A 26,814-nucleotide genomic window follows, 5' to 3' on the forward strand; every position below is an offset into this window, starting at 1 on the left:
GTCTTGATTGACAGCCATGTCAAAAGCCAATTAGGATTGATGGGGTGGTGCTTAACAGGCATGGGCAGAGTAAATAGGCTGCTTTGTTCAGACTCACACTGTGTTTGAACCTAAACACAAGGTTGGGACCGTGTATTGAGTCCATATAGAGATAGCTGCTAGCTAACACTGTCTGGAGAAAACGCTGAAGAACTGAACAGCCATGTTGTTCTATCAGACTGAGGCCTTATCAGAGGACAGAAGGTCTACTCATACACATATAGAGAAGAGCTCCATCATAGACCACAGTCTAACAGTCTGTAAACAAAGGTGTCATAACAATAGCTTAATCCTTCAGAGTCGTGCGTCAATCTATGTAACACAATACAAAAATCCCCATCAAAATCCGTCAGTTTAAGCTAGAGATATCAGCTATCATGATCCATAGTATGACCATGAGGACAAATATTTTGATTTTTTTAATCAAATGGTAATTTTTCTGTTATGTTCTATCTGTTAGTGTGAATGCATGTCTTGTGAAAGGAGCAGCCAGTCTGACCAACTAAAGTAACCATCTGCTGTAGTTGAGTGAGTAAAAATGTCTACTCCTCTCACACGTGTGGATAGAACTGTCATGCTAAAATATGCACCCAACTCGAGGTGAAACCAGACGGCCAAACTAACCAACAGCTGTATAGGCCTACTGTTTGCGTCAGTCCTCCTCAGCCCTGTGAAATCTCTTCTCTCTCTACCTCTCTGCCAACCTGCCTTCCTGGTTTCAAAAACAGACGGTAAAGGGATTTATCTACAGTTCTTTCTCCAGCCTTCTCTATTCTCTCTCTTCTCCTTCTCCAACTCTTTCATCTGACTGACACACAAACGGCTGGTTAGATCACAAGTCTGTTCTGCACACCCTGTTGAGCCTGTCTGCAATGTACACTGGCTTATTCTCCGGAGGATCCTGTGCCCCCTCTTGCTATCTTCTTCCCCATCCTCCTCCTCCTCCTTGTCCCCCTCTCCCACCTTCTCCTCTTCCTCCATTGTTTGGTGTTTGTTTTGAAGCCTCTCAGTACAGAGGCAGGGTTCTGACTGCTGAGGACCCCAGAGCCCCAGCACCAGACAGTAGTAGACTAGAAAGGACTGTTCTCTTTGCCCGGAGTACAAACACTCTTCCTCCACCACCACCACCGCCGAGGGAAAACTCTTTAAACGGCACCAAACGTCTGGGCAGAAAGAGAGGAGAGTGGATCATAGGGGTGTAGGCCTACAGTCTGTTGTTGATATAGCCAGTGTCAGCCACTGATACACAGAGTTCACACAGAAACTGTCTCAGTGGTGATCAGAGTCAATGTACATACCCTAATAGGCAAAATATATCTATGAAGGGAAAACAAATTGATAGGACCTCAAAATGGACGCCCAGTTTAACAGGGAGAGTTTTGTAGAACTGGAATACACACGCCAGGTGCCTAGATATGGAATATGCCGCCACTGTTTCTTATCTCATGTGCCTCAGTAAAACAAAAAGGGATGAAGCAACTTACAGGCCACTGATGTATTGCAGCCTGACCATAAAAATAGATAGAGAGAGAGAGAGAGAGAGAGAGAGAGAGAGAGAGAGAGAGAGAGAGAGAGAGAGAGAGAGAGAGAGAGAGAGAGAGAGAAGGGAGGGGGAGAAACTCATCCCAGAGAGGAGGAAAGGGGGTATATTCCTTCTCTATAAACCATCCTGTCTGGCTAACCACTATCAGGTACTGGGGAGTAGAGGAGTGGGGAGGGGAGGAAGGTGGCTGAGAGGAGAGGAGAGGACAGTCAGGGGCTTTTATAAGCCAAAGCTGTGAAAGATGTGAGTTTATCTGAAATGGAAACGGGAAATGTGTTACAGCTGTGTTGAGAATGTGGCACAGCTGTCCTGAGACAGAAATGGTTTAAAGCCTTCTAACTGGGGTGAGGTAGAAGAAGGAGAAAGAAAAAAAAAACGATCAGACTGTGAGGTTGGAGTTCGCAAAGCAAGCGAATTAGACGGTCTGCTGTTGTGTATCACTCCGCGGGTGGTAAACCACTGTTAAACATGCCTCACGACGCTGAGGTTCAAAGGTTATTATTATAGGCAGCGTTTATTGCGGAGATGTAACAGCAAATATTTTCTAATGATGATGGAGGCCCCAAGGCCTACTACTGCTAAGTCTATAATGACAGGGTTCCCCATGCAGTTTAATGTTGGTGCAATTTATCCTTTCCACTGTCAACATTTATCATGTGGCCCTCTTTAAAAGAAAATCGCCCCCCCCAAAATTCAAAGCATGGCGAGAGCTACAATCATCCTCTAAAACCTTGGCTGGGTAGACCTCATGTATCGGTCTTCACTTTTCAACCCCTCCACTCTCCAGGAGAGAACTGTGGGAGATGGATTGAGAGCCATGGAGCTGAGAGCGACCATATTGCCCAGGCAGGCAAAACCAGGAAAGTAGGAAACTCCTTTGTTCCGCTTCCAGGCAGCTCTCAACGGATTAGAAGAAATATGTCCACCCTCTCCCCTCCCCCACCCCTGCCCTCTGAGATCTAATCCGTTCCATGCCTCCCAGTTGCTTACATCATTAATCGTTAAGTGGTTTCCTCTACTTGTTTATTTTACTTCATCTGCACTGATATGAAATAACTGAACAGGTGAAAGCTGCATCTGCCATATTCATCTGGCATATTGCTTTCACCTCACCTGTACAGATGAATACGAGGAGATGAAGAGAGGGAGCCACGTTAAACTATTGGGATGTGCCCTCAGCTTCACACTATTCGAGTAGTCATGTTATTGACAGCTCGGTGCCAGCCCTAATCATCTCCCTTGTAATGCTCGTTTAAAAAACACATCCTCATATCAAAACTCGACTACGCATTAGCTCACCACAAATTGCCTACTTACTAAACATGTCACTAATAAATAATACATTCCTCCCCAAAAAATCTATCTTATTTACATGGTCTTACTGCAACATTTGTGGGTTAGTCTTGAAGTATTTCATAAGTGTTTAAATATGTAGGAGAATCAAGATCTTAGCCTTAGAAAGTAGCTACAGTACTAGTTTATGCAATATTCACAGACTCTGCAATGGCTGGGCGGTTATGGCTATGAAAATAAGTAAGACGTACGGGCGATTTGTTTTGAACTGGTCATCATCAGGTCATCATCAGGTCATCATCAGGTCATCCCATAAAGAGCAATCACTCAGCGTTGTTCTCTGCTAAAACTCTAAGGAAACATATTGTAGGTTTTAAGAGCCTTTTTATTCCACCAGACTGTGTACTAAAACTAATAGGATTTGTGTTAATGGAAAAAATATCTCCTTCCATCCCTGGGAAGGGCTTTGAACTCAATAGCTCTGTCGGGGCAACGAACGAAGGGCATATGAGGGAGTATGAGGGAGTGGGACCCTTCGCCGCATGCCAACGCCAGGGAGGAAAACTAAATCGCTGGTCAACATAAAATATTAAAATAGAACAGTATTGATTTTGTTTTTATGATGTCAGGCCCGTTCATTATGTCCGGCGAGGCAGTGAATTAAGCTATATTTAGTGGGTGATAATTGAAATCATAGCTGTAGTCATTACCACTGACAAGTTTCTAAATAATACCCAATAAATCCCCTCCACATAGCAGGGGAACTTGTGACAGCTGGCTGTGGTAAAAACCATAAAGTACACAAACAGAAACCCCCTTTCTCTCTCTCTCTTCCTATCCATCCCTCTATCCTTTCTCTCTCTCTTTCTTCATCCCTGTCTATTCTCTCTCTCTCTTCCTCCCTCTCTCTCCCCCCCTCCCTCTCACTCTTCCTCTCTGTAAGCCAACAAACTGTCAGGCTTCCTCCTCTCCCCCTGCCTCCAGAGTGTTGGCTGTGTGTCAGTAATAATAATAATAATATGCCATTTAGCAGACGCTTTTATCCAAAGCGACTTACAGTCATGCGTGCATACATTTTTTTGTGTATGGGTGGTCCCGGGGATCGAACCCACTACCTTGGCGTTACAAGCGCCGTGCTCTACCAGCTGAGCTACAGAGGACCACTGTCAGCAGTAGGGCCTTCTAAAGGCCTGCCACAGAGGGCTGAAGGGCCTGTAAATCTTTCTCTGTGTCACTGGCACGCCATCTGTCTTGGGATATACAATAAAAAATGTGACGCACTCATAAAAGGGAATGGCACCAGTGCCCAGTATATATTTAATTTGAACAAAAGGAGCATAAAGATGTTCCATTCCATTCCAGAGTCCAATGCCACCACGAGATGGCCTGAGATAAGCGAGCGTTCCGTGGTGGAATGCCGATGGCAGTGTTCTGACAGTGATTTAGGGATGAGTCCCTCTCTGCCATCAGTGGGCTTTTGTTGTGTTGTAACAGAGATAGATAGGGATTATAAATACAGTGTTGGTGAAAGGGTCTGTACAGCTGGGAGATGACTGGAGGACTATAGCCTTGCTACTCATATAGTGTTCCATTCATACTACACAGAAAGCCCCTGTTGACTCACTCTAGCTATCATTCAATTGTGTCAGCATAGGGTAGATCATCAGAACTACAGTACCAGTCAAAAGTTTGGACACACCTACTCATTCCAGGGGTTTTCTTTATTTGTACTATTTTCTACATTGTAACTAACTAACTATTAAATAACACATATGGAATCATGTAGTAACCAAAAAAGTGTTAAACAAATCAAAATATATTTTATATTTGAGATTCTTCAAAGTAGCCACCCTTTGCCTTGACATCTTTGCACACTCTTGGCATTCTCTCAACCAGCTTCATGAGGTAGTCACATGGAATGCATTTCAATTAACAGGTGTGCCTTGTTAGAAGTTAATTTGTGGAATTTCTTTCCTTCTTAATGCGTTTGAGACAATCAGTTGTGATGTGACAAGGTAGGGGTTGTATACAAAATATAGCCCTATTTGGTAAAAGACAAAGTCCATATTATGGCAAGAACAGCTCAAATAAGCAAAGAGAAACGACAGTCCATCATTTCTTTAAGACATGAAGGTCAGTCAATCTGGAACATTTCAAGAACTTTGAAAGTTTCTTCAAGTGCAGTCGCAAAAACCATCAAGCGCTATGATGAAACTGGCTCTCATGAGGACCGCCACAGGAATGGAAGACCCAGAGTTACCTCTGCTGCATAGGATAAATTCATTAGAGTTAACTGCACCTCAGATTGCAGCCCAAATAAATGCTTCACAGAGTTCAAGTAACAGACACATCTCAACATCAACTGTTCAGAGGAGACTGTGTGAATCAGGCCTTCATGGTCGAATTGCTGCAAAGAAACCACTACTAAAGGACACCAATAAGAAGAAGAGACTTGCTTGGGCCAAGAAACACGAGTAATGGACATTAGACCGGTGGAAATCTGTCCTTTGGTCTGATGAGTCCAAATTTGAGATTTTTGGTTCCAACCGCCGTACCTTTGTGAGACGCAGAGTAGGTGAACAGATGATCTCCGCATTTTGGTTCCCACCTTGACGCATGGAGGAGGAGGTGTGATGGTGTGGGGGTGCTTTGCTGGTGACACTGTCAGTGATTTATTTAGAATTCAAGGTACACTTAACCAGCATGGCTACCACAGCATTCTGCAGCGATAAGCTATCCCATCTGGTTTGTGCTTAGTGGAACTATCATTTGTATTTTTAACAGGACAATGACCCAAAACACACCTACAGGCTGTTTAAGGGCTATTTGACCAAGGAGAGTTATGGAGTGCTGCACCAGATGACTTGGCCTCCACAATCACCCGACCTCAACCCAATTGAGATGTTTTGGGATGAGTTGGACCGCAGAGTGAAGGAAAAGCAGCCAACAAGTGCTCAGCATTTGTGGGAACAGTCCTTCAAGACTGTTGGAAAAGCATTCCTCATGAAGCTGGTTGATAGAATGCCAAGAGTGTGCAAAGCTGTCAACAAGGCAAAGGGCGGCTACTTTGAAGAATCTAAAATATATTTTGATTTGTTTAAATCTAAAATATATTTTGATTTGTTTAAATCTAAAATATATTTTGATTTGTTTAACACTTTTTTGGTTACTACATGATTCTATATGTGTTATTTAATAGTTTTGATGTCTTCACTATTATTCTACAATGTAGAAAATAGTTCAAATAAAGAAAAACCCTTGAATGAGTAGGTGTGTCCAAACTTTTGACTGGTACTGTATATTTGGGAGTATGCCTGACATAATCGATAAAAACCACTCGCTGAAGTGATTTAAAAGGGGTCCTAAACAGTCCTTTGGTTATTTAAGTGAACTTTATGTTTGTGTGAGTCTATCAACAACACCCACATGACATAAACCCAGTCATCAAAACATAAAGGGTATACTGGTGTCACAGAGCAATAGCCATGTAGGTTATGCTATTGGTCGTACTTTTGGTTGGGTCAAGCCCCTGCAGATTTGGGGAGACCCCCCGTCTTTATTCATTACGATCTTTAAGGCTATGCTGACCCTAGATCAACATGCCTAGTCTGAGACGCTTTATGAATACGGGCCCAGTCTCCTCCATGGTACCTGTAGTGTTTCATTACAGTCAAAGTCAGTACTGTATGTCAACACACACACAGAGAGAGAGACGGAGAGAGAGAGAGAGAGAGAGAGAGAGAGAGAGAGAGAGAGAGAGAGAGAGAGAGAGAGAGAGCTCTAAACCAGGACCATATTTCTGCCTCGCTGCGGTTTGGCTGCAACGTGTGGAAGAAAAATATTTTCTATCTGATACAAGATTGTCATCTTACCAAAACAGAGAGTGCACGACTTGCCCGCGAGAACATTTCAAAACAAATTTGGAAAGTCTCTACTAATGTTTTCCTGTTGTTGGCAGGAGCGACTGGGTGACGATTCCTTTCTTTCTTTGAGCGGGCGTCATGTTCATTGAGGTCCCCCTGTCCAGCGGGATTTCATTTGACTAAGTGCTATGGTTCCATTTCCTTTGACACATGGGCATCAGATGCTGATAGCGAAACCTTTGAGGAACCCTTTCTACAAACACACACAGACACACACACACTTACCCAGTTGTAATGTGTTTAGCATTACCAGTTCTCTCCAGGCTATGGTATGTTTCTGTTCTGCTTTTCACACAGCTGATAAACGTTTGGCAGATAGCTGAGAGGCTGGCTAACCCTGGACTGAGGTGGGCTGGGGTCGGCCTGGAGAGTATTCGGGAAAGGACGCCTAGCGTTCTATGAGAGCAAAGCCAGCAGGCAAAACTGGTTGTGATGACATCATGACAACAAGATTACAACCAGTTCTAGTAGTAAGATAGCGTTGTCTGCTGAAAATCAACAGTTCAACTGATTGCAACCATCTCCAGCATAAGGTTAGACTACATTAGAGGGACAACAAGAATGGCCAGACATAACCCTATCAGTCCCGATACCTCAGCATGAACTGGCTTTTCATTTATATGACTTTCATTTATTTGCATGTCCAGCCCTTATATTTAGCCTCACAATTAAGTGTTTTACCATTTTATTTTCAGGATAACCAGGGCTACAAGTAAAACACACTACTATTTGACAAACAGTTGCATTCATGAGTTTTATTGACAAATGTAAGAAATAAAGGTTAGCCAAAGCAAAAACCTGATAAAAATAAATGTATCTGAATGCTGTAAGAACAGAAATTGTTTGCTCAGTGGGAAATCAATATCCAACTAGTCAGTGACAACTGTATGGAGTTTGTGGCAGCAACTATGTGAGCTTATTACAGTATTAAAGACACTATGTCCTTTGATTTCCTATGAACTTCTTATGTAGAAGAACCTCTTACCTTCTAACGACTATTGTGTAGCTTGTGAGTGTCATGTTACATGTGCGTGTTTGTGAGAGTTTCAGCTTTTCATAGATAGCTTTTAATAGTTTGTAGTTCAAACCATTAGGATCTACAGACGATTTTGTAAAAAGACCCGGCCCCGGGCCCCTTCGGGATCCGCCCTGTCTCATAAACACTCCTCTAGCTCAGGCCCCGTTAATCACAGACCAATGTTACAGCCAAGTCTGTAGCTCAAACACACAATGTTTAAAAGAGGTTAGAGGTTCAAATCGTGGTGGGACTCATTGGGTACAGATAAAGTTACAGATATACTTACATGGTATTTTAATTATAATGTCTTGTTTTAATTGCATGTTACTATATGTGTAGCATGTTGGTTGCGTAAGTATTCATAGAATAACCAAGGTCAACTCAGTTTAAAGTGTTAACAAAGTGCTTCCTGTTACTGTTATTTCCTCCTATAAGATACCGCAGTGTTTCATCAACTACCATGAGATTGCACGTTGTCATTACTGGACAAAGATGCACAAAGACAAACGAGGAAACGCATTCAAATTGGCGAGACGGGGAAAACAGCAGACTACCAATTTATTCCATCCATTCAGCATCAATTCCATCTAGTCCTAGTTTTCTCTCTATTTTCTCTCCTTCCATCTCTGCACTTTCCCCTGAGTAGTCCATCACTGTGGAAATTGTTCCAATGAAAATTAAAAGGGGTGTTTTCAATAGAACACAATTGATGTTAAATTGCATATAGCTCCTGATATGAATATAATACTTCCTGGTCAGCTGGCAGTGTCTCTCTCATCTCTGTTTTAAATCTGTTTGGAGGAACACTCTATTGGCCCTAATTAATGAGATACACACCTGGTTATCCAAAATATTACTCCTAAATGGGACTGATAGACCCGATATGAAATATATACGATCCAGCGGCAAGGCACACACACGGTTGCATGTACACACACACACTCCCAGTTAAATGATTTGAAGACTTTAGACGGTTTTTCATATTCTTTCCCCCCCTAACTGACACTTTATCTGCATACTGGCATCTCTGCAGATTGAACACTCAGCCAAGGCAAGACAGGCTCTCTCTCCCCATTGTCACTTCTCATTTCAGCCCCAGTCTGATGCCCCTTACTGGGCTTATGCCAATAATATTCTCCACTACCCTCCTCTGGATCCTTATCAAACACCCAGCTTCTACCTACCTCTGATGGAAAAGGAGAACTTCATGTCTGTGACACTCATTTGTCAATTAGTAGCCCCCTCTCCTTGTTGACATACGGGGACTTGAAAGACAGAACGCCGCCTGTGACGAATTAAGAGAGACAGATGAGTGAGGCGCGTGGCGGAGTAATACCATAATGTGCTTTAGATATGAATATAAAACGACATGGATGACAGGCCATACAAGGTTTTATTTCATTTCTTAGTTGAAACCGGGGGTCCCCTCCCTACCTTGTCTTCTTTGTTCTGTTTTCATCAGACTACTTACATCTCATTTTGACAGGCCGGGCGACATTTAGAGCACTTTGGTGCAAGTTAGCATACTTGATTTGCCATTAAAATGCAAAACGGCTGCCATGGCTGATGTACCTTAGCAGCCTTATAGTCTACACACTCAGGTGGAGGAGGGTTCTTCTGCAATGCAAAAGCTTCATGTGGGCTCATCTCTCTCTACAGCTTTGGGTAGGTAGGGGGGGTATAATATAAATGGTGGGCCCATTGTATTTCAACTGAAAAGCCTAATCCTCAGGGTCCAGCTGCTACAGATGACTCTCATGAGTATATTTCTATGGGAACAGCAGCATTGGTTCATTGCTAAATCATTGCCTCCACTCCAAAAAATATGATTTAATTGTATTTATTTTGTATATATATATATATATATATATATATATATATATATATATATATATATATATATATATATATATATACACACACACACACAGTACCAGTCAAGAGTTTGGACACACCTACTCATATTTTTACTATTTTCTTCATTGTAGAATAAATATAAATATAAAATAACACATATGGAATCATGTAGTAACCAAAAAAGTGTTAAACCAATCAAAATATATTTTAGATTTTAGATTCTTCAAAGTAGCCACCCTTTGCCTTGACAGCTTTGCACACTCTTTGCATTCTCTCAACCAGCTTCACCTGGAATGCTTTTCCAATAGTCTTGAAGGAGTTCACACATACAGTGGGGGAAAAAAGTATTTAGTCAGCCACCAATTGTGCAAGTTCTCCCACTTAAAAAGATGAGAGAGGCCTGTAATTTTCATCATAGGTACACGTCAACTATGACAGACAAAATGAAGAAAAAAAATCCAGAAAATCACATTGTAGGATTTTTAATGAATTTATTTGCAAATTATGGTGGAAAATAAGTATTTGGTCAATAACAAAAGTTTCTCAATACTTTGTTATATACCCTTTGTTGGCAATGACACAGGTCAAACGTTTTCTGTATGTCTTCACAAGGTTCACACACTGTTGCTGGTATTTTGGCCCATTCCTCCATGCAGATCTCCTCTAGAGCAGTGATGTTTTGAGGCTGTCGCTGGGCAACACAGACTTTCAACTCCCTCCAAAGATTTTCTATGGGGTTGAGATCTGGAGACTGGCTAGGCCACTCCAGGACCTTGAAATGCTTCTTACGAAGCCACTCCTTCGTTGCCCGGGTGGTGTGTTTGGGATCATTGTCATGCTGAAAGACCCAGCCACGTTTCATCTTCAATGCCCTTGCTGATGGAAGGAGGTTTTCACTCAAAATCTCACGATACATGGCCCCATTCATTCTTTCCTTTACACGGATCAGTCGTCCTGGTCCCTTTGCAGAAAAACAGCCCCAAAGCATGATGTTTCCACCCCCATGCTTCACAGTAGGTATGGTGTTCTTTGGATGCAACTCAGCATTCTTTGTCCTCCAAACACGACGAGTTGAGTTTTTACCAAAAAGTTCTATTTTGGTTTCATCTGACCATATGACATTCTCCCAATCCTCTTCTGGATCATCTAAATGCACTCTAGCAAACTTCAGACGGGCCTGGACATGTACTGGCTTAAGCAGGGGGACACGTCTGCCACTGCAGGATTTGAGTCCCTGGCGGCGTAGTGTGTTACTGATGGTAGGCTTTGTTACTTTGGTCCCAGCTCTCTGCAGATCATTCACTAGGTCCCCCCGTGTGGTTCTGGGATTTTTGCTCACCGTTCTTGTGATCATTTTGGAGCCCCAGATCGAGGGAGATTATCAGTGGTCTTGTATGTCTTCCATTTCCTAATAATTGCTCCCACAGTTGATTTCTTCAAACCAAGCTGCTTACCTATTGCAGATTCAGTCTTCCCAGCCTGGTGCAGGTCTACAATTTTGTTTCTGGTGTCCTTTGACAGCTCTTTGGTCTTGGCCATAGTGGAGTTTGGAGTGTGACTGTTTGAGGTTGTGGACAGGTGTCTTTTATACTGATAACAAGTTCAAACAGGTGCCATTAATACAGGTAACGAGTGGAGGACAGAGGAGCCTCTTAAAGAAGAAGTTACAGGTCTGTGAGAGCCAGAAATCTTGCTTGTTTGTAGGTGACCAAATACTTATTTTCCACCATAATTTGCAAATAGATTCATTAAAAATCCTACAATGTGATTTTCTGGATTATTTTTTCTCAATTTGTCTGTCATAGTTGACGTGTACCTATGATTAAAATTACAGGCCTCTCTCATCTTTTTAAGTGGGGGAGAACTTGCACAATTGGTGGCTGACTAAATACTTTTTTTCCCCACTGTATGCTGAGCACTTGTTGGCTGCTTTTCCTTCACTCTACGGTCCAACTCATCCCAAATCTCAATTGGGTTGAGGTCGGGTGATTGTGGAGGCCAGGTCATCTGATGCAGCACTCCATCACTCTCCTTCTTGGTCAAATAGCCCTTACACAGCCTGAAAGGTGTGTTGGACCATTGTCCTGTTGAAAAACAAATGATAGTCCCACTAAGTGCAAACCAGATGGGATGGTGTACCGTTGCAGAATGCTGTGGTAGCCATGCTGGTTAAGTGTGCCTTGAATTATAAATAAATCACAGACAGTGTCACCAGCAAAGCACCTCCACACCATCACACCTTCTCCTCCATGCTTCACGGTGGGAACCACACATGCAGAGATTATCCGTTCACCTACTCTGCGTCTCACAAAGACACAGCGGTTGGAACCAAAATTCTCAAATTTGGACTCCAGACCAAAGGACAGATTTCCACTGGTTTAAATGTCCATTGCTCGCGTTTCTTGGCCCAAGCAAGTCTCTTATTATTATTATTATTATTGTCCTTTAGTAGTGTTTTTTTTTGCAGCAATTCGACCATGAAGGCCTGATTCACACAGTCTCCTCTGAACAGTTGATGTTGAGATGTGTCTGTTACTTGAACTCTTTGAAGCATTGATTTGGGCTGCAATTTCTGAGGCTGATAACTCTAATGAACTTATCCTCTGCAGCAGAGGTAACTCTGGATCTTCCTTTCCTGTGGCGGTCCTCATGAGAGCCAGTTTCATCATAGCGCTTGATGGTTTTTGCGACTACACTTGAAGAAACGTTCAAAGTTCTTGAAATTTTCCGGATTGACTGACCTTCATGTCTTAAAGTAATGATGGACTGTGCTTATTTGAGCTGTTCTTGCCATAATATGGACTTGGTCTTTTACCAAATAGGGCTTCTGTATACCAACCCTACCTTGTCACAACACAACTGATTGTCTCAAACGCATTAAGAAGGAAAGAAATTCCACACCTGTTAATTGAAAAGCATTCCAGGTGACTACCTCATGAAGCTGGTTGAGAGAATGCCAAGAGTGTGCAAAATTGTCATCAAAGCAAAGGGTGGCTACTTTGAAGAATCTCAAATATAAAATATATTTTGATTTGTTTAACACTTTTTTGGTTACTACATGATTCCATATGTGTTATTTCATAGTTTTGATGTCTTCACTATTATTCTACAATGTAGAAAATAGTACAAATAAAGAAAAACCCTGGAATGAGTAGGTGTGTCCAAACTTTTGACTGGTACTGTATATTTCTGCCGAGACGCGCTTGGTTTAGAGAACAGTGGTTATGTGAGTAACCTCCGATATCTGCTAAATGTGGGTTGTGACAAACAGAGCGGTTTCTGTTTTCTTCCTACAAATGTGGCTCTAACTTTTGAACGGTTGGAGCTATAAGCTATTATGACCCAATGACTCACTTTGAGCTATAAGCTATTATGACTGCAATGCTCACAAGCTGCGAAGGACTCGTTAGAACAGAGTGGACAAGACCAGGCACCAAATCAGACTGCGGAAAAATAACATCATCATTGAAAGCAATGATGGTGTTCTTTTCTACACAGAATATCATACAATTATTGCATGATGATCTTCTGAACTTCCCAATACCTTTCTGATGCATTTCAGTCACTTCAAACCATACTTCCTTCAGATTGAAATACTGTCACATTGATTTGTAGTAGACTGTCATAGCGCCAAATAAAAAAGTTAACATTGGCTGTTGATTACATCACCTTTTTTTTTACATGGTGGGGTCGTGAAAAAGTTTGGGAACCCCTGGGCTACAGGTTATAATGTTTTTAAAGGGAAGATGTAATTTCAGATGGTGTCAACATAATTACATTTTCATTCATTCTGCTTGTCCTGGTTAAAACAACACAGAGTCACTACTTTCTAGACTAATTTAGATGACTTTGACCATAGAGACCCCACTCAATAGGCCTATATCGTCAACTTCTGCACATACTAAGGAGCCACTTGCGGCAGAGTACCTGCATCATCAATAAAACAAGACGAGATGCCTTTAGTGAGATTGATCTGTTTAGTACAGAGAGAAGATTACTATGATCACCACAACATACATTATACATCTGGACACTCCGACGCAGCAGTGTGGCTGATGAAACACTCCCCAAAGTTACCAGTCTCTATCACAATTATAACCCAGAAAAATATGAATATGTCATCAGAAGATAGGGATACATCACTGTGTGTGTGTGTGTACATCTTTGGCATCCATCTTGATCTGAGTACCACTACAGTATAGGCCTACTGCACGTGATGAGACTGAACAGAATACACAGGCCCCTAATCCTCTCACTTGCAATCAGAAACAACAACACAGCCAAGTATTAAAAGATAAAAAATATATATTTTAGACGTAATGTGAAAATTGAAGCCGAGAGTGGTGTTGACAAGGAGGAAACCTGTCAAATGTCTCCTTACTAACACAACCGTGACTTGTTAGTCTCAATGACATTTTTTATCTGAAGAGGGAGGTGACTCTTGTCTGTTGCACTGAAACAATCACATAATGTTAGTATTTATTCTCCTCACGCCTCATAGCCACAGTAGCTCCTCACACCTCAGGTGTCAAATGTGATTTTACAACAGGTAACGGATTCAAGCACCTAAGACAGACACTAGTTCAAGCGATAACCGTCAGATAGAAGAGTGGTGTCCACACAGTGTATTCCCCATCATCGCAGTGTCTCTCTCACACACACACACAGTGTTTTCCTCATCACCACACAGTGTCACACACACTGCACCCATCTGACCCAAAACTAAATGGACAACACAATAATATCCACCCCTGTCCTCCAACAACCACATCTGGCTCTGCGTCGCTAAGTCTCACTCTTTCAACACATCAATGAGGCAGCCTGACAGGTTGGTATGGGGAGAGGAGGTGTAGGTGTGACAGGCTGTTACACCAACTTTATTTCCTGGCATTAACTGCCCAGCCACTCACACACACACACACACACACACACACACACACACACACACACACACACACACACAAACAAACCCACACTACTCAGTGACAGGTGCTGCCTCATTTTCATTGGCACTCATTGTCAAGTTAGTGGATGAGTGCTGTCAATTTGGCTGATGGAAATAAGCATATTAGCAGCAACCCTTTCTGGCACGGTCTCCCACACAGCTCTAGTAAGAATGGCATGGAGTAGTGCATCACATTCAAAGCAGTCCAGTCCATTCCGACTGTCTGACAAAGTGTCAGTCGTCAAGGCAGTTAGCACTTGGGCTACTTGGTGTCACCAAAATGGGGTCACAAATGTCAGCACACAGAGTGGTACCATGAAATGGATCTTGATAGGGGCGAGGAGACATCAAGCGCTTGTTTTGAAGTGATTCATAACAAGTAAAGGCGGTGGCCCAGAACGTTCATCTCATCAGGGACTGACCACGTGTTTTACACACAGCTTTACGTCATTGGCCTCTTTATCCACGCTCATTTCATCACACAACGCAGGGACATCCAGTCCCTCTATTATATTAGGCCGTGTGACTGGGTTCCTTTGTCCTCAAGGGAGGTTCTTATGGGGATAACTAAATCCCAGAGTGGGAGAGAGAGAGAGGAGAGAGAGAGGAGAGAGAGAGGCTGTGCCAAGACTCAGTGCTCTACTTCTTGGTTCTTTTATCACCATCACCTCTGCATTGCTAATTGAATTTCACAGCTCCACCCAACCGTGGCCTCAGAGAGGAATCATATGATCTTCACAGCCTCCAATCATCACAGAGAAAGCTTTCATTAAAGGGTGGTCCATTTAAGCTATGCAATTTATATAATTTATCACTAGAACAGGGACAAGAGTTTTTCATGACAAAATGACCTGACCAGGAAAAGCTACTGAACGTACAGGAACCAGAGTTTTTGTTGGTCAGCTCATGTGGTCAGAAATGAGCTACAATACAAGTTTAGAGGGAATTTAAATGGTTTGTGGCCTAATCCAACAACTAATCCACAACGATCAATCAATCAATCAATCAATACTATCAGTCCCAAATGGCTTGGGTAACACTTAATTGCTTCTCCCCTTCTCCTCTGTCCAGACAATCATTTGAAGTCCAGTAATGATATCTGACATTTAGATTCCTCTTTAACCAAATTAAATATTAATAATGAATTAGTAAATGTCAGAAATAAATATTTGATTCTGGACATCAAGTTCTTAATGTGACACGATCAAGGAACCTAGGAACATAAATTATATTTTCTAAAAGCAACACAGGCCTGTTATAGTCAACTTCCATAAAGCCGTCTAACAGCTAACACGCTTCCATGTCCAGTGTTGAATATAGACATTTACTGTATATTAGAGCTATGCACATGGACAATATGTCTAGCTCCCGTAGCGCCCATCTAGTGTATGAGGAATAAGTAGGGAAACAATAGCCTGGTTTCAGATTGGTTTGTGCCTTCTTCAAGGCTCTAAAGTGCGACCATTTGGGTCCATATGCTCCCAAATATTTAGCTGTGGGACCTGTAGTTTATTTTTGGAGCACTGTACGACAATAAAACAAAAAAATCACTCAGATAATATTTGTTGAAATGATTAGGCTTTGCTGTACCGTTGTTCCCGAGTGCTCTAGAAAAAATGGTCGCTGCCTAGAAAATTTCTCGGACTAGCCTATTATTCAAGCCATTATTGGAGGGTCAGCACAGCGCACAAACAAGGCAGAGAGAGAGGGAGAGGAGTTGGCAGCCCAAGATGGGACCACTGGGCACCAGAGCTATGGTGTGCGCATTTTTTACCTCTCAAAACATAGGCCTACTGCTAATAAAGTTGACAAAGCACTCGCTAGTTTAGCTAGCTAGCTAGCAACTGTGATGAATAGCTACAGTAGATGCAGCTATGTTGATTACAGAAACTGTGCAAAGCTGGTGGACATGGAAATGCGCCATTCTCCTGATTGGTGGGCCGGGCACCGCTTGTAATAGACTTGGCGCCCTCGTCTCCTCATTTTCAGCGCAACAGCCAATTTTCAACTATTACTACGGTCATTTCAATAAATCAATAACAAGCAATAAGTAGTTCAAAAAGAGGTAGCCTACCTTTGGCTGGCTTTCATGTTCCAGTAAATTAGTTTATGATACATTTTTCAACAGCGATTATTATCCAACATTTTATACAGTCAGGTTTCCATCCAATTGGCGACAGAACTTCATGCAAATATTCGAAAATCCGCATATGCGCATTTTCCCACCAAAGATGCGCTTCCATCAAAATTGACTTGTTGCCGATAAAAGCCTGTGCTTGATGACTAAGTGTTAAATTCCCATGTACCAAATAAAAAATACAAGTTAAATGGGTTTGCATCGTATTTTCAACTCTACTGATGGTTTTGTCAGCAAAATTGTTTTTGTTATATAGTGAATGTCGTGTTAACTGGTACTGGCACGTGCGCCCTAGTCAACAGCTCGCAGATACAGTGCGGGTATAGCCTACATGATGAGATTATACAAAAGAGAGAGATTATTTTTATTTGTCAAACGGCAGCGAAGCATCGATCATCATGTCACCAGAATAAGACCCTCTATATTTATTGAAAAGGAGCATCAAGCTCATCACCTTGCACTTTCACCACCCTCTGAAGTTCATCAATTTATTTAATCTGTAGTCCTGTAGGAGGACCACACAACATGTCATCGCGTGACTCCATGTTTACTCCAATATTTGCGCATAAAAGCATTTCCACAGCCATTTCTCGCATTATACATTTTAACGACCTTGATTTTTCAATATAATTTACTATTTTCTACATTGTAAAATATTAGTGAAGACATCAAAACTATGAAATAACACATATGGAATCATGTAGTAACCAAAAAAGTGCCTTTATGACAGCTTTGCACACTCTTGGCATTGTCTCAACCACCTTCACCTGGAATGCTTTTCCAACAGTTTTGAAAGAGTACCCACATACGCTGAGCACTTGTTGGCTGCTTTTCCTTCACTCTGCCGTCCGACTCATCCCAAACCATCTCAATTGAATTGAGGTCGGGGGATTGTGGAGGCCAGGTCATCTGATGAAGCACTCCATCACTCTCCTTCTAGGTAAAATAGCCCTTACACAGCCTGGAGGTGTGTTGGGTCATTGTCCTGTTGAAACCCAAATCAGATGGGATGGCGTATCGCTGCAGAATGCTGTGGTAGCCATGCTGGTTAAGTGTGCCTTGAATTCGAAAGAAATCACAGACAGTGTCAACAGCAAAGCACCCCCACACCATAACACCTCCTCCTCCATGCTTTACGGTGGGAACTACACATGCGGAGATCCTCCGTTCACCCACACCGCGTCTCACAAAGACACGGCGGTTGGAACCAAAAATCTCCAATTTGGACTCCAGACCAAAGGACAAATTTGCACTGGTCTAATGTCCACTGCTCATGTTTCTTGGCCCAAGCAGGTCTCTTCTTCTTATTGGTGTCCTTTAATAGTGGTTTCTTTGCAGCAATTCGACCATGACAGACTGATTCACACAGTCTCCTCTGAACAGTTGATTTTGAGATGTGTCTGTTACTTGAACTCCGTGAAGCATTTATTTGGGCTGCAATTTCTGATGCTGGTAACTCTAATGAACTTATCTTCTGCAGCAGAGGTAACTCTGGGTCTTCCATTCCTGTGGCGGTCCTCATGAGAGCCAGTTTCATCATAGCGCTTGATGGTTTTTGCGACTGCACTTGAAGAAACTTTCAAAGTTCTTGAAATTGTCCGTATTGACTGACCTTTATGTCTTAAAGTAATGACGGACTGTCGTTTCTCTTTGCTTATTTGAGCTGTTCTTGCCATAATATGGACTTGGTCTTCTACCAAATAGGGCTATCTTCTGTATACCCCCCTATCTTGTCACAACACAACTGATTGGCTCAAACGCATTAAGAAGTAAATAAATTCCACAAATTAACTTTTAAGAAAGCACACCTGTTAATAGAAATGCATTTCAGGTGACTACCTCATGAAGCTGGTTGAGAGAATGCCAAGAGTGTGCAAAGCTGTCATCAAGGTAAAGGGTGGCTATTTAAAGAATCTCAAATATAAAATATATTTTGATTTGTTTAACACTTTTTTGGTTACTTCATGATTCCATATGTGTTATTTCATAGTTTTGATGTCTTCACTATTATTCTACAATGTAAAAAATGTGTCCAAACTTTTGACTGGTAGTGTATATATTTTTTGCCTGCAAGACTTTGTGGAGTGTGGTGTCAAAAACACACAGGCTTTGTTTAATGCCAGTGGCAGGTCATTGGTAAAAACAGAAAAGAGTAGAAGGCCTAGAGAGCTGCCCTGCGGTACACCACACCGAACATGTTTGACTTTAGAGAGGTTTCAATTAAAGAAAACCCTCTATTAGGTTGATAGCTCTGAATCCACGATATGCAGAGTTTGAAAAGCCATAAAACATATGTTCTCAACAACAGGTTAATAATAGCAAAGGCTTCACTGAAATCTAACAGTACAGCTCCCACAATCTTCTTATTATCAATTACTTTCAACCAATCATCAGTAATTTGTGTCAGTGCAGTACATGTTGAGTGCCCTTCTCTATTAGCATGCTGAAAGTCTGTTGTCAATTTGTCACAGAGAAATAGCATTGTCTTTGGTCAAACACCATTTTTTCCAACAGTTCGCTAAGAGCTGGCAGCAAGCTGGTGGGTATGCTGTTAGTATGAGTAAAGGCCACTTTACCACTCATGGCTAGCAGAATTTGAGATTCTGAGGACAAACACCATCCTCTAGACTCAGATTAAAGACATGACAGATAGGAGTGGCCATTGAGTCAGCTACCATCCTCAGTAGCTTTCCATCTAAGTTGACAGTGCTAGGAGGTTTGTCATTGAGCAATAACAATAATGTTTCCACCTCTCCCACACTAACCTTACAAAATGCTAAAAAACTTACAATGCTTTTCTTTCATTATTTGTTTTTTATGCATGAATACGATGTCTCACTGTTCGTTGTTGGCATTTCCTGCCTACATTTGCCTTCTTTGTCAATGAAGAATTCACTAAAATAATTGGCAACATCAAATGGTTTTGTGATGAATAAGCCATCTGATTCAATGAAAGATTAAGTTAAATTTGTCTCTCTGCCCATAATTGTGTTTTGTTCCATCATTCTTTATATCATTGATCTTGGCTTCATAATACACTTTCTTCTTCTTTTTGTTGAGTTTAGTCACATCATTTCTCAATTTGCAGTAAGTCAGCCAGTCAGGTGTGCAGCCAGACTTATAAGCCACTCCTTTTGCCCCATCTCTTTCAAATATACCGTTTTTCAATTCCTCATCAATCCATGGAGCCTTAACAGTCAATTTCTTAACAGGTGCATGTTTATCAATTATTGGAAGAAGCAATTTCATAAATTCCTCAAGTGCAGCGTCTGGATGCTCCTTATTAATCACATCAGACCAATAAATATTTGTAACATCATCCACATAAGAGTCACAGCAAAATATTTTGTATGATCTCTTATACAATATTTTAGGCCCAGCTTTTGGAACGTTGACTTTCCTGGATATAGCCACTATATTGTGATCCCTGCATCCAATGGGTACAGATACATCTTTAGAACAACAGTATTAGTAAAAATGTGATCAATACATGTGGATGATCTTGTTCCTGTAGTGTTTGTAAAAACACTGGGGGTTGATTAATAACCTGAACCAGATTACAGGCACCAGTTACAGTGAGAAGCTTCCTCTTGAGTTGACAGCTTGATGAAACCCAGTCAATATTCAGGACCCCAAGAAAGTAGACCTTTCTGTTTACATCACATACTGCGCCTTGCAAAATTATTCATCCCCATTGGCATTTTTCCAATTTTGTTGCATTACAACCTGCAATTTAAATGGGTTTTTTAATTGGATTTCCTGTACTGGACATACACAAAATAGTCCAAATTGGTGAAGTGAAATGAAAAAAAGTACTTGTTTCAAAACATTTAAAAAAATAATAACGGAAAGTGGTGCGTGCATATGTATTCACCCCCTTTGCAATGAAGCCCCTAAATAAGATCTGGTGTAACCAATTACCTTCAGAAGTCACATAATTAGTTAAATAAAGTCCACCTGTGTACAATCTAAGTCACATGATCTGTCACATGATCTCAGTATATATATATACACCTGTTCTGAAAGGCCCCAGTCTGCAACACCACCAAGCAAGGGGCACCACCAAGCAAGCAGCACCATGAAGACCAAGGAGCTCTCCAAAAAGGTCAGGGACAAAGTTGTGGAGAAGTACAGATCAGGGTTGGGTTATAAAAACATATCTGAAACTTTGAACATCCCACGGAGCACCATTAAATCCATTATTAAAAAATGGAAAGAATATGGCACCACAACAAACCTGCCAAGAGAGGGCTGCCCACCAAAACTCACGGACCAGGCAAGGAGGGCATTAATCAGAGAGGCAACAAAGAGACCAAAGATAACCCTGAAGGAGCTGCAAAGCTCTACAGCGGAGATTGGAGTATCTGTCCATAGGACCACTTTAAGCCGTACACTCCACAGAGCTGGGCTTTACGGAAGAGTGGCAAGAAAAAAGCCATTGCTTAAAGAAAAAAAAGAGAAAACACGTTTGGTGTTCGCCAAAAGGCATATGGGAGACTCCCCAAACATATTGAAGAAAGTACTCTGGTCAGATGAGACTAAAATTGAGCTTTTTGGCCATCAGGGAAAATGCTACGTCTGGCGCAAACCCAACACCTCTCATCACCCCGAGAACACCATCCAAGCTTATAGAGACATACCCCAAGAGACTTGCAGAAGGTGGCTCTACAAAGTATTGACTTTGGGGGGTGAATAGGTATGCACACTCAAGTTTTCTGTTTTTTTTTGTCTTATTTCGTGTTTGTTTCACAATAAAAAATAGTTTTCATCTTCAAAGTGGTAGGCATGTTGTGTAAATCAAATTATACAAACCCCAAATAAATATATTTTAATTCCAGGTTGTAAGGCAACAAAATAGGAAAAATGCCAAGGGGGGTGAATACTTTTGCAAGCCACTGTACACTATCAAGCATTTCATACACATTATTTGAATACTGACTGTTAGCACTTGGTGGCCTATAGCAACAGCCCAAAATAATAGGCTTTAGATGAGGCAGGTGAACCTGCAACCACAGTACTTCAATAACACTTGACATGAGATCTTCTCTAAGCATTACAGGGATATGGCTCTGAATATATATAGCAACACCTCCACCATAGGCATTTCTGTCTCTTCTATAGTTGTTATACCTTTTTATTGCTACTGCTGTATCATTAAAGGAATTATCCACGTGAGTCTCAGAAATGGCTAATATATGAATGTTATCTGATGTTATCAAGTTATTGATTTCATTAACCTTATTTCTAAGGCTACATATATTAATATGGGCTTTCAGCCCTTTCCTGGGTAGCTTCTCAGAGATAGACTTAACTTGGAAAAGAACAAACAAAGCAAGAGAAAATAAAAAAAACATTCAGCAGTCCATTAATCAGTTGGTGTGTGTAAGTGTGCGTGTGTGCTACGGGGTTGATGCTTCGAACCCATACGCTTGGGTTCGCATAAAAAGGTTGGATGGAGACCTGGTTTCTGACATGAACTATTTGCAAGACTGACATCCCAGCTCATAAACGTATGCAAATAACTCAAAGATGCTACTCACAGTTTGTTGCACGCACAAAACAAATATTCGACAGCAAGGATCTTGATCCAGGAGGGGATTCTCTGCTGTTACTTCAAAGAAATAGTTTCAAAGGTATTGACAGTATTGATAAACCATCCCGAGGCTACTTCCAAATATCCCGGTATACCGCCCAAGCCTACTAAGATATATGAGTATGAGATCATTCATTATTCAAGATTAGGCTGATCGGAAATAATGTCATCAGCTTTTGAATGACAACATCAATCAACACATTTACTAAAACATTTAGCCTACTAATTGTTCTCTTATTGTTAACTGTGTAATAACAACCCAACATAGAAACACCCTATGACCAACCAGTCTAACACTATTACATCCATTGAAGAAGACTGCAGTTTACAAATTCTACCACATTGCCTTTGTTTCACATTCAAGGGGGGCAATCATGTCTGAAACACTCAGAGTTTGACACCCTCAGCGAATGAAAAGGCAGGCAAATCAAACTCCAGCCAAGCCAACGCTCGTTTTCCAATCGCTGCGGTTCATTAGGAATATTAATGCTCTGATAAGCACACATTTATTCACGAAACACTGGGCAGGGGCACGGGACTTAGCAATTATTAATGTGACAGGACTCGGGCACAAAGTGAATCAATTAAAGAAGAAGAATCCACATTTCCAGCACAGATAACTGCCTTAAGACGACTACAATTTTCGACGACGTGACAAAAAGAGCCCCCATTCAGAGGCCTTTCAAGGCCCTGACAGGTCAAGAAAGGGTTTTTGAAACAAAAGAACCTTCTAACCATCATCTCTCCTCTTTTAGTTGTCAGATCAATTTTGCCAGTCCTGCTGCTGAGATGACTGAGACAGCCCCCCCCCACTCCATCCCTCTGAACCAGCTGCCACAAGGTGATTCTTCAGGTCCTGTCAGAAGGGTCTTTTATTTTATTTGGCCCCTGCATTAACATGTCACATTTATTGATCAGGCCTTTTATCCGGCCACAGCTTGGTACCAGCCAACCCATCTCTCTGCTGCTCTGATGAGTCTTACAAATGGCACCCTATTCCCTATATAGTGCACTATTTAGTAAATAGGGTGCCATTTGGGACACAGCCTGATGCTCTCACATGGTCTTTGATGTCCCTATGACATGCCAGACCACATAACACACATAATGTGAACATATTAAATTGCACGTAATGCAGATATGGCAAAGATGTTGTTCCTCTCACAGCTATGACAGATAGCTAACTCTACCAGCTCTCACAGTCTCACGTCAGAATTAGATCAATCCATGTTTCACAAACGTCAAATTTCATGGGAGGAGGAACTTAACATTGAAATAACTGATGAAACATGGTTGACCATATTTACAACTCAATTAAGCTCTACCAACTCAAGGTCTTGGTGAGAATTCTGTTGGAAGAATGTTATACGTTTCTTCATAACACCTAAACTGAAATCAAAACAGACTGGCTCCCAACACCCTTGGTGGAGAGAATGCGGGCTATCAAGGGCGGATCACTCTCATATCTTTTGGTCCTGCCCCGCTATTGAAACTTACTGGGGAGAAATAAAATCTAACATTGGAAAAATAATGGGTTTTGTCCTATTGGCAGTCAGTAAAAAAGCTATCACTAGGAAATGGCTATAAAAAGACCCCCCCACCGTGACACAATGGGTAGACATTGTTAAATAAATACACTATATGGAGCGTATGACCTTTGCTTTAAGAACACTTGAGGCCAGGAATACTGGGAAAAATGGGTTTCGTACTTGAAAATTGTCTAGTTCAAATATTATGTTACTGTAACTAATCTGATGTACGTATGATGTGTGCTGTACCTGCTAGACCGTTTTATTGTTTGTGTCTTCAATAAAAAGAAAGTACAAAATAAAATAAACATTTTGAAGTTGTTCCAAACATCAAATTTCGAAGTGTTTACAGTTAACTTTAACCATTAACTCCAAATTTTTAAGGTTAGGGTTAAGTTCAGGCTGATGCCCATCCGCCATCCCCATCCACAACGCCCAAGTAAAACCGAAACCTACCTTAAGGTAACAGCGCTCACTGTTTCCCCTAGCGGCCGGTTAACCACGCCATCTCCCGACGTCATCAGACATGGATGGACATCGAATACTGACTTGTATCATGGGTGCCCTGGCTGAGCTAGCAATGCTGAGTTGAATGTGCTAGTTTGATGCCAGCCAGGCGCAATGTAAATTCAAAAAGGAACATTCGAAAATCATGCTGCCTGGCACTAAAACTGAACCTTTTAGAAAGAAAGAAGTGAGGCATGTCTAAAGAGGGTCTTCATGGTCTCCAATGGGCACATTGGGATCTTTCCAACTAAGATACATCAGCCTATCTTAATCCATATAGGATATATAGGATATATTGACATATGGTGGCAACATGACTTTAAATAGTACAGGACATACACTGAACAAAAATATAAACCCAACATGTAAAGTGTTGGTCCCATGTTTCATGAGCTGAAATAAAAGATCACAGACATTTTCCATACACACAAAAAGCTTATTTCTCTCAAATTTTGTGCACAAATTTGTTTACATCCCTGTTAGTGAGCATTTCTCTTTTGCCAAGATAATCCATCCACCTGACAGGAGTGGCATATCAAGAAGCTGATTAAACAGCATGATGATTACACAGGTGCACCTTGTGCTGGGGACAATAAAAGGCCACTTTAGAATGTGCAGTTTGTCACACAACACAATGCCACAGATGTCTCAGGTTTTTAGGGAGCATGTAACTGGCATGCTTAGTGCAGAAATGTCCACCAGAGCTGTTACCAGATAATTTTATGTTCATTTCTCTACCATGAGCCACCCCTCCAACATCGTTTTAGAGAATTTGGCAGTACATCCAACCGGCCTCACAACCGCAGACCACGTGTAACCACGCCAGTCCAGGACCTCCACATCCACCTGCAGGATCTTCTGACGAGGAGTATTTCTGTCTGTAATAAAGCCCTTATGTGGGAAAGAAACGTATTCTGATTGGTTGGGCCTGGCTCCCTAGTGGGTGGGCCTGGCTCCCAAGTGGGTGGGCCTATGCCCTCCCAGGCCCACCAATGGCTGCGCCCCTGCCCAGTCATGTGAAATCCATAGATTAGGGCCTAATGAATTTATTGAAATTGACTGATTTCCTTCCTGCATGCTGCATTTATATTTTTGTTCAGTATATATGCCTTATAATCATTCAGAATCATTTATAAAGACTTATTAATGAAGGGAATGATTACATAGTGGTATCTTCCTTAAAGATGCACTATGCAGAAATCGCTCCGCCATTTCCTGGTTGCTAAAATTCTAATAGTTTGCCTAATTTCTGTTTATGTGACAAAACAAGCAGTCATTGTGTAGATAATTATTGTACCATCTAAACCGCTGTGAAATATATTTTCCATAACCAAAAATATTGTATATTCAGCTGAAGCTGGTGTACAAAAACGAAAGTAAAAGTCGCAAAAAACGAAAATTCAGAATGGGAAGCATAGAAATAGCACACATAGAACAGATCTACCGCTTCTTAGACTTACTTTCAACGGGAATTAAAGATCTATAACTCACATTTCTATGTGAATTTGGTCGGGTCACCCAAAAAGTTACATATTGTAGCTTTAATAAGAGATTTGACTTAACACAAAGCATCAGCCTCAAGGCAGCACTGTGTCCATGATAGTATTCACAACTCATCTCAGCTCATCTCCTACCTTAGCTGATTGAAGCTGAGATCTAGCCGTCTTGTCAAGAGTCCATATCTTTCTCCAAGGAACTCTGGGATGTCTTCACAGTCATGTCCAATATAGGAAACCTGTAGAACAACCACAGAGAGATACACAGTATGTAAATTAATGGATTACAGCAGGGAGAGACTGGAACCAGAAATCAGCCCGGGCATTTCTAACACACCATCCCATTTTTTTCCTTGAGGCCCCCATTATTAGTCAAATAATGATTATTGTGTGCAAAAAACAACAACATTTTCTACAGGCCCACTGGGCTAAAGATGGACAACCCCATCTGGCATCTGCCCAAACGGCCCTGTGGCCAGTCCGTTTCTGGGTTAAAGTGAGTAAGAGTAGCCTAAATAGCCTATGGTGGAGTGCATGTGTGTTTAAGCTTATGGAGCACAGTAGGTGGTGTATAGTGAGTGGTTTACCTTGTTTGTGACCTGAGATAGGGTTGGTAGGTTTATCCAGACTTTCATACCGTCGTACAGTTTCTGTACCATACCAGGGTATACAGTATTTCCGAATATGCACACAAGGGGTGCTATTTGATGCACAAAACAATTTAGGCAACAGGGATCTTAATTCAGGAAGGGATTTAATGTATCTGCTGTAACCAAGAAGCTTCATCTTGACATCTATCCACTTAGCTAGCAAGTAAGCAAACCAAATGCATAGCTGGAGTCCTGAGCTGTATTTATTTGACACATCTTAGATTTCTTCTAGTTATACTTAACTTATAGCTAGTTATAAGCAGTGGTGTAGCATGCACCCCCGC

At 41.5% G+C, this 26,814-nt stretch overlaps 1 protein-coding gene across 1 annotated transcript in view; it reads right to left on the bottom strand.

Annotated features, from left to right (window-relative positions):
• Positions 1-26,814, bottom strand: part of LOC311134776 (leucine-rich melanocyte differentiation-associated protein-like) — a gene marked incomplete at its 3' end in the record, with an annotated part of 292,408 nt that overhangs the window by 262,718 nt on the left and 2,876 nt on the right. Inside the window, exon 2 of the mRNA XM_084168557.1 lies at positions 26,019-26,119. Coding sequence (XP_084024683.1) covers positions 26,019-26,119 — 101 coding nt within the window. The remainder of the gene's footprint in view (positions 1-26,018; positions 26,120-26,814) is intronic.

Source organism: Coregonus lavaretus, assembly GCF_964263955.1.
Source record: "Coregonus lavaretus genome assembly, chromosome: 1".
Taxonomy (NCBI): Eukaryota; Metazoa; Chordata; class Actinopteri; order Salmoniformes; family Salmonidae; genus Coregonus; species Coregonus lavaretus.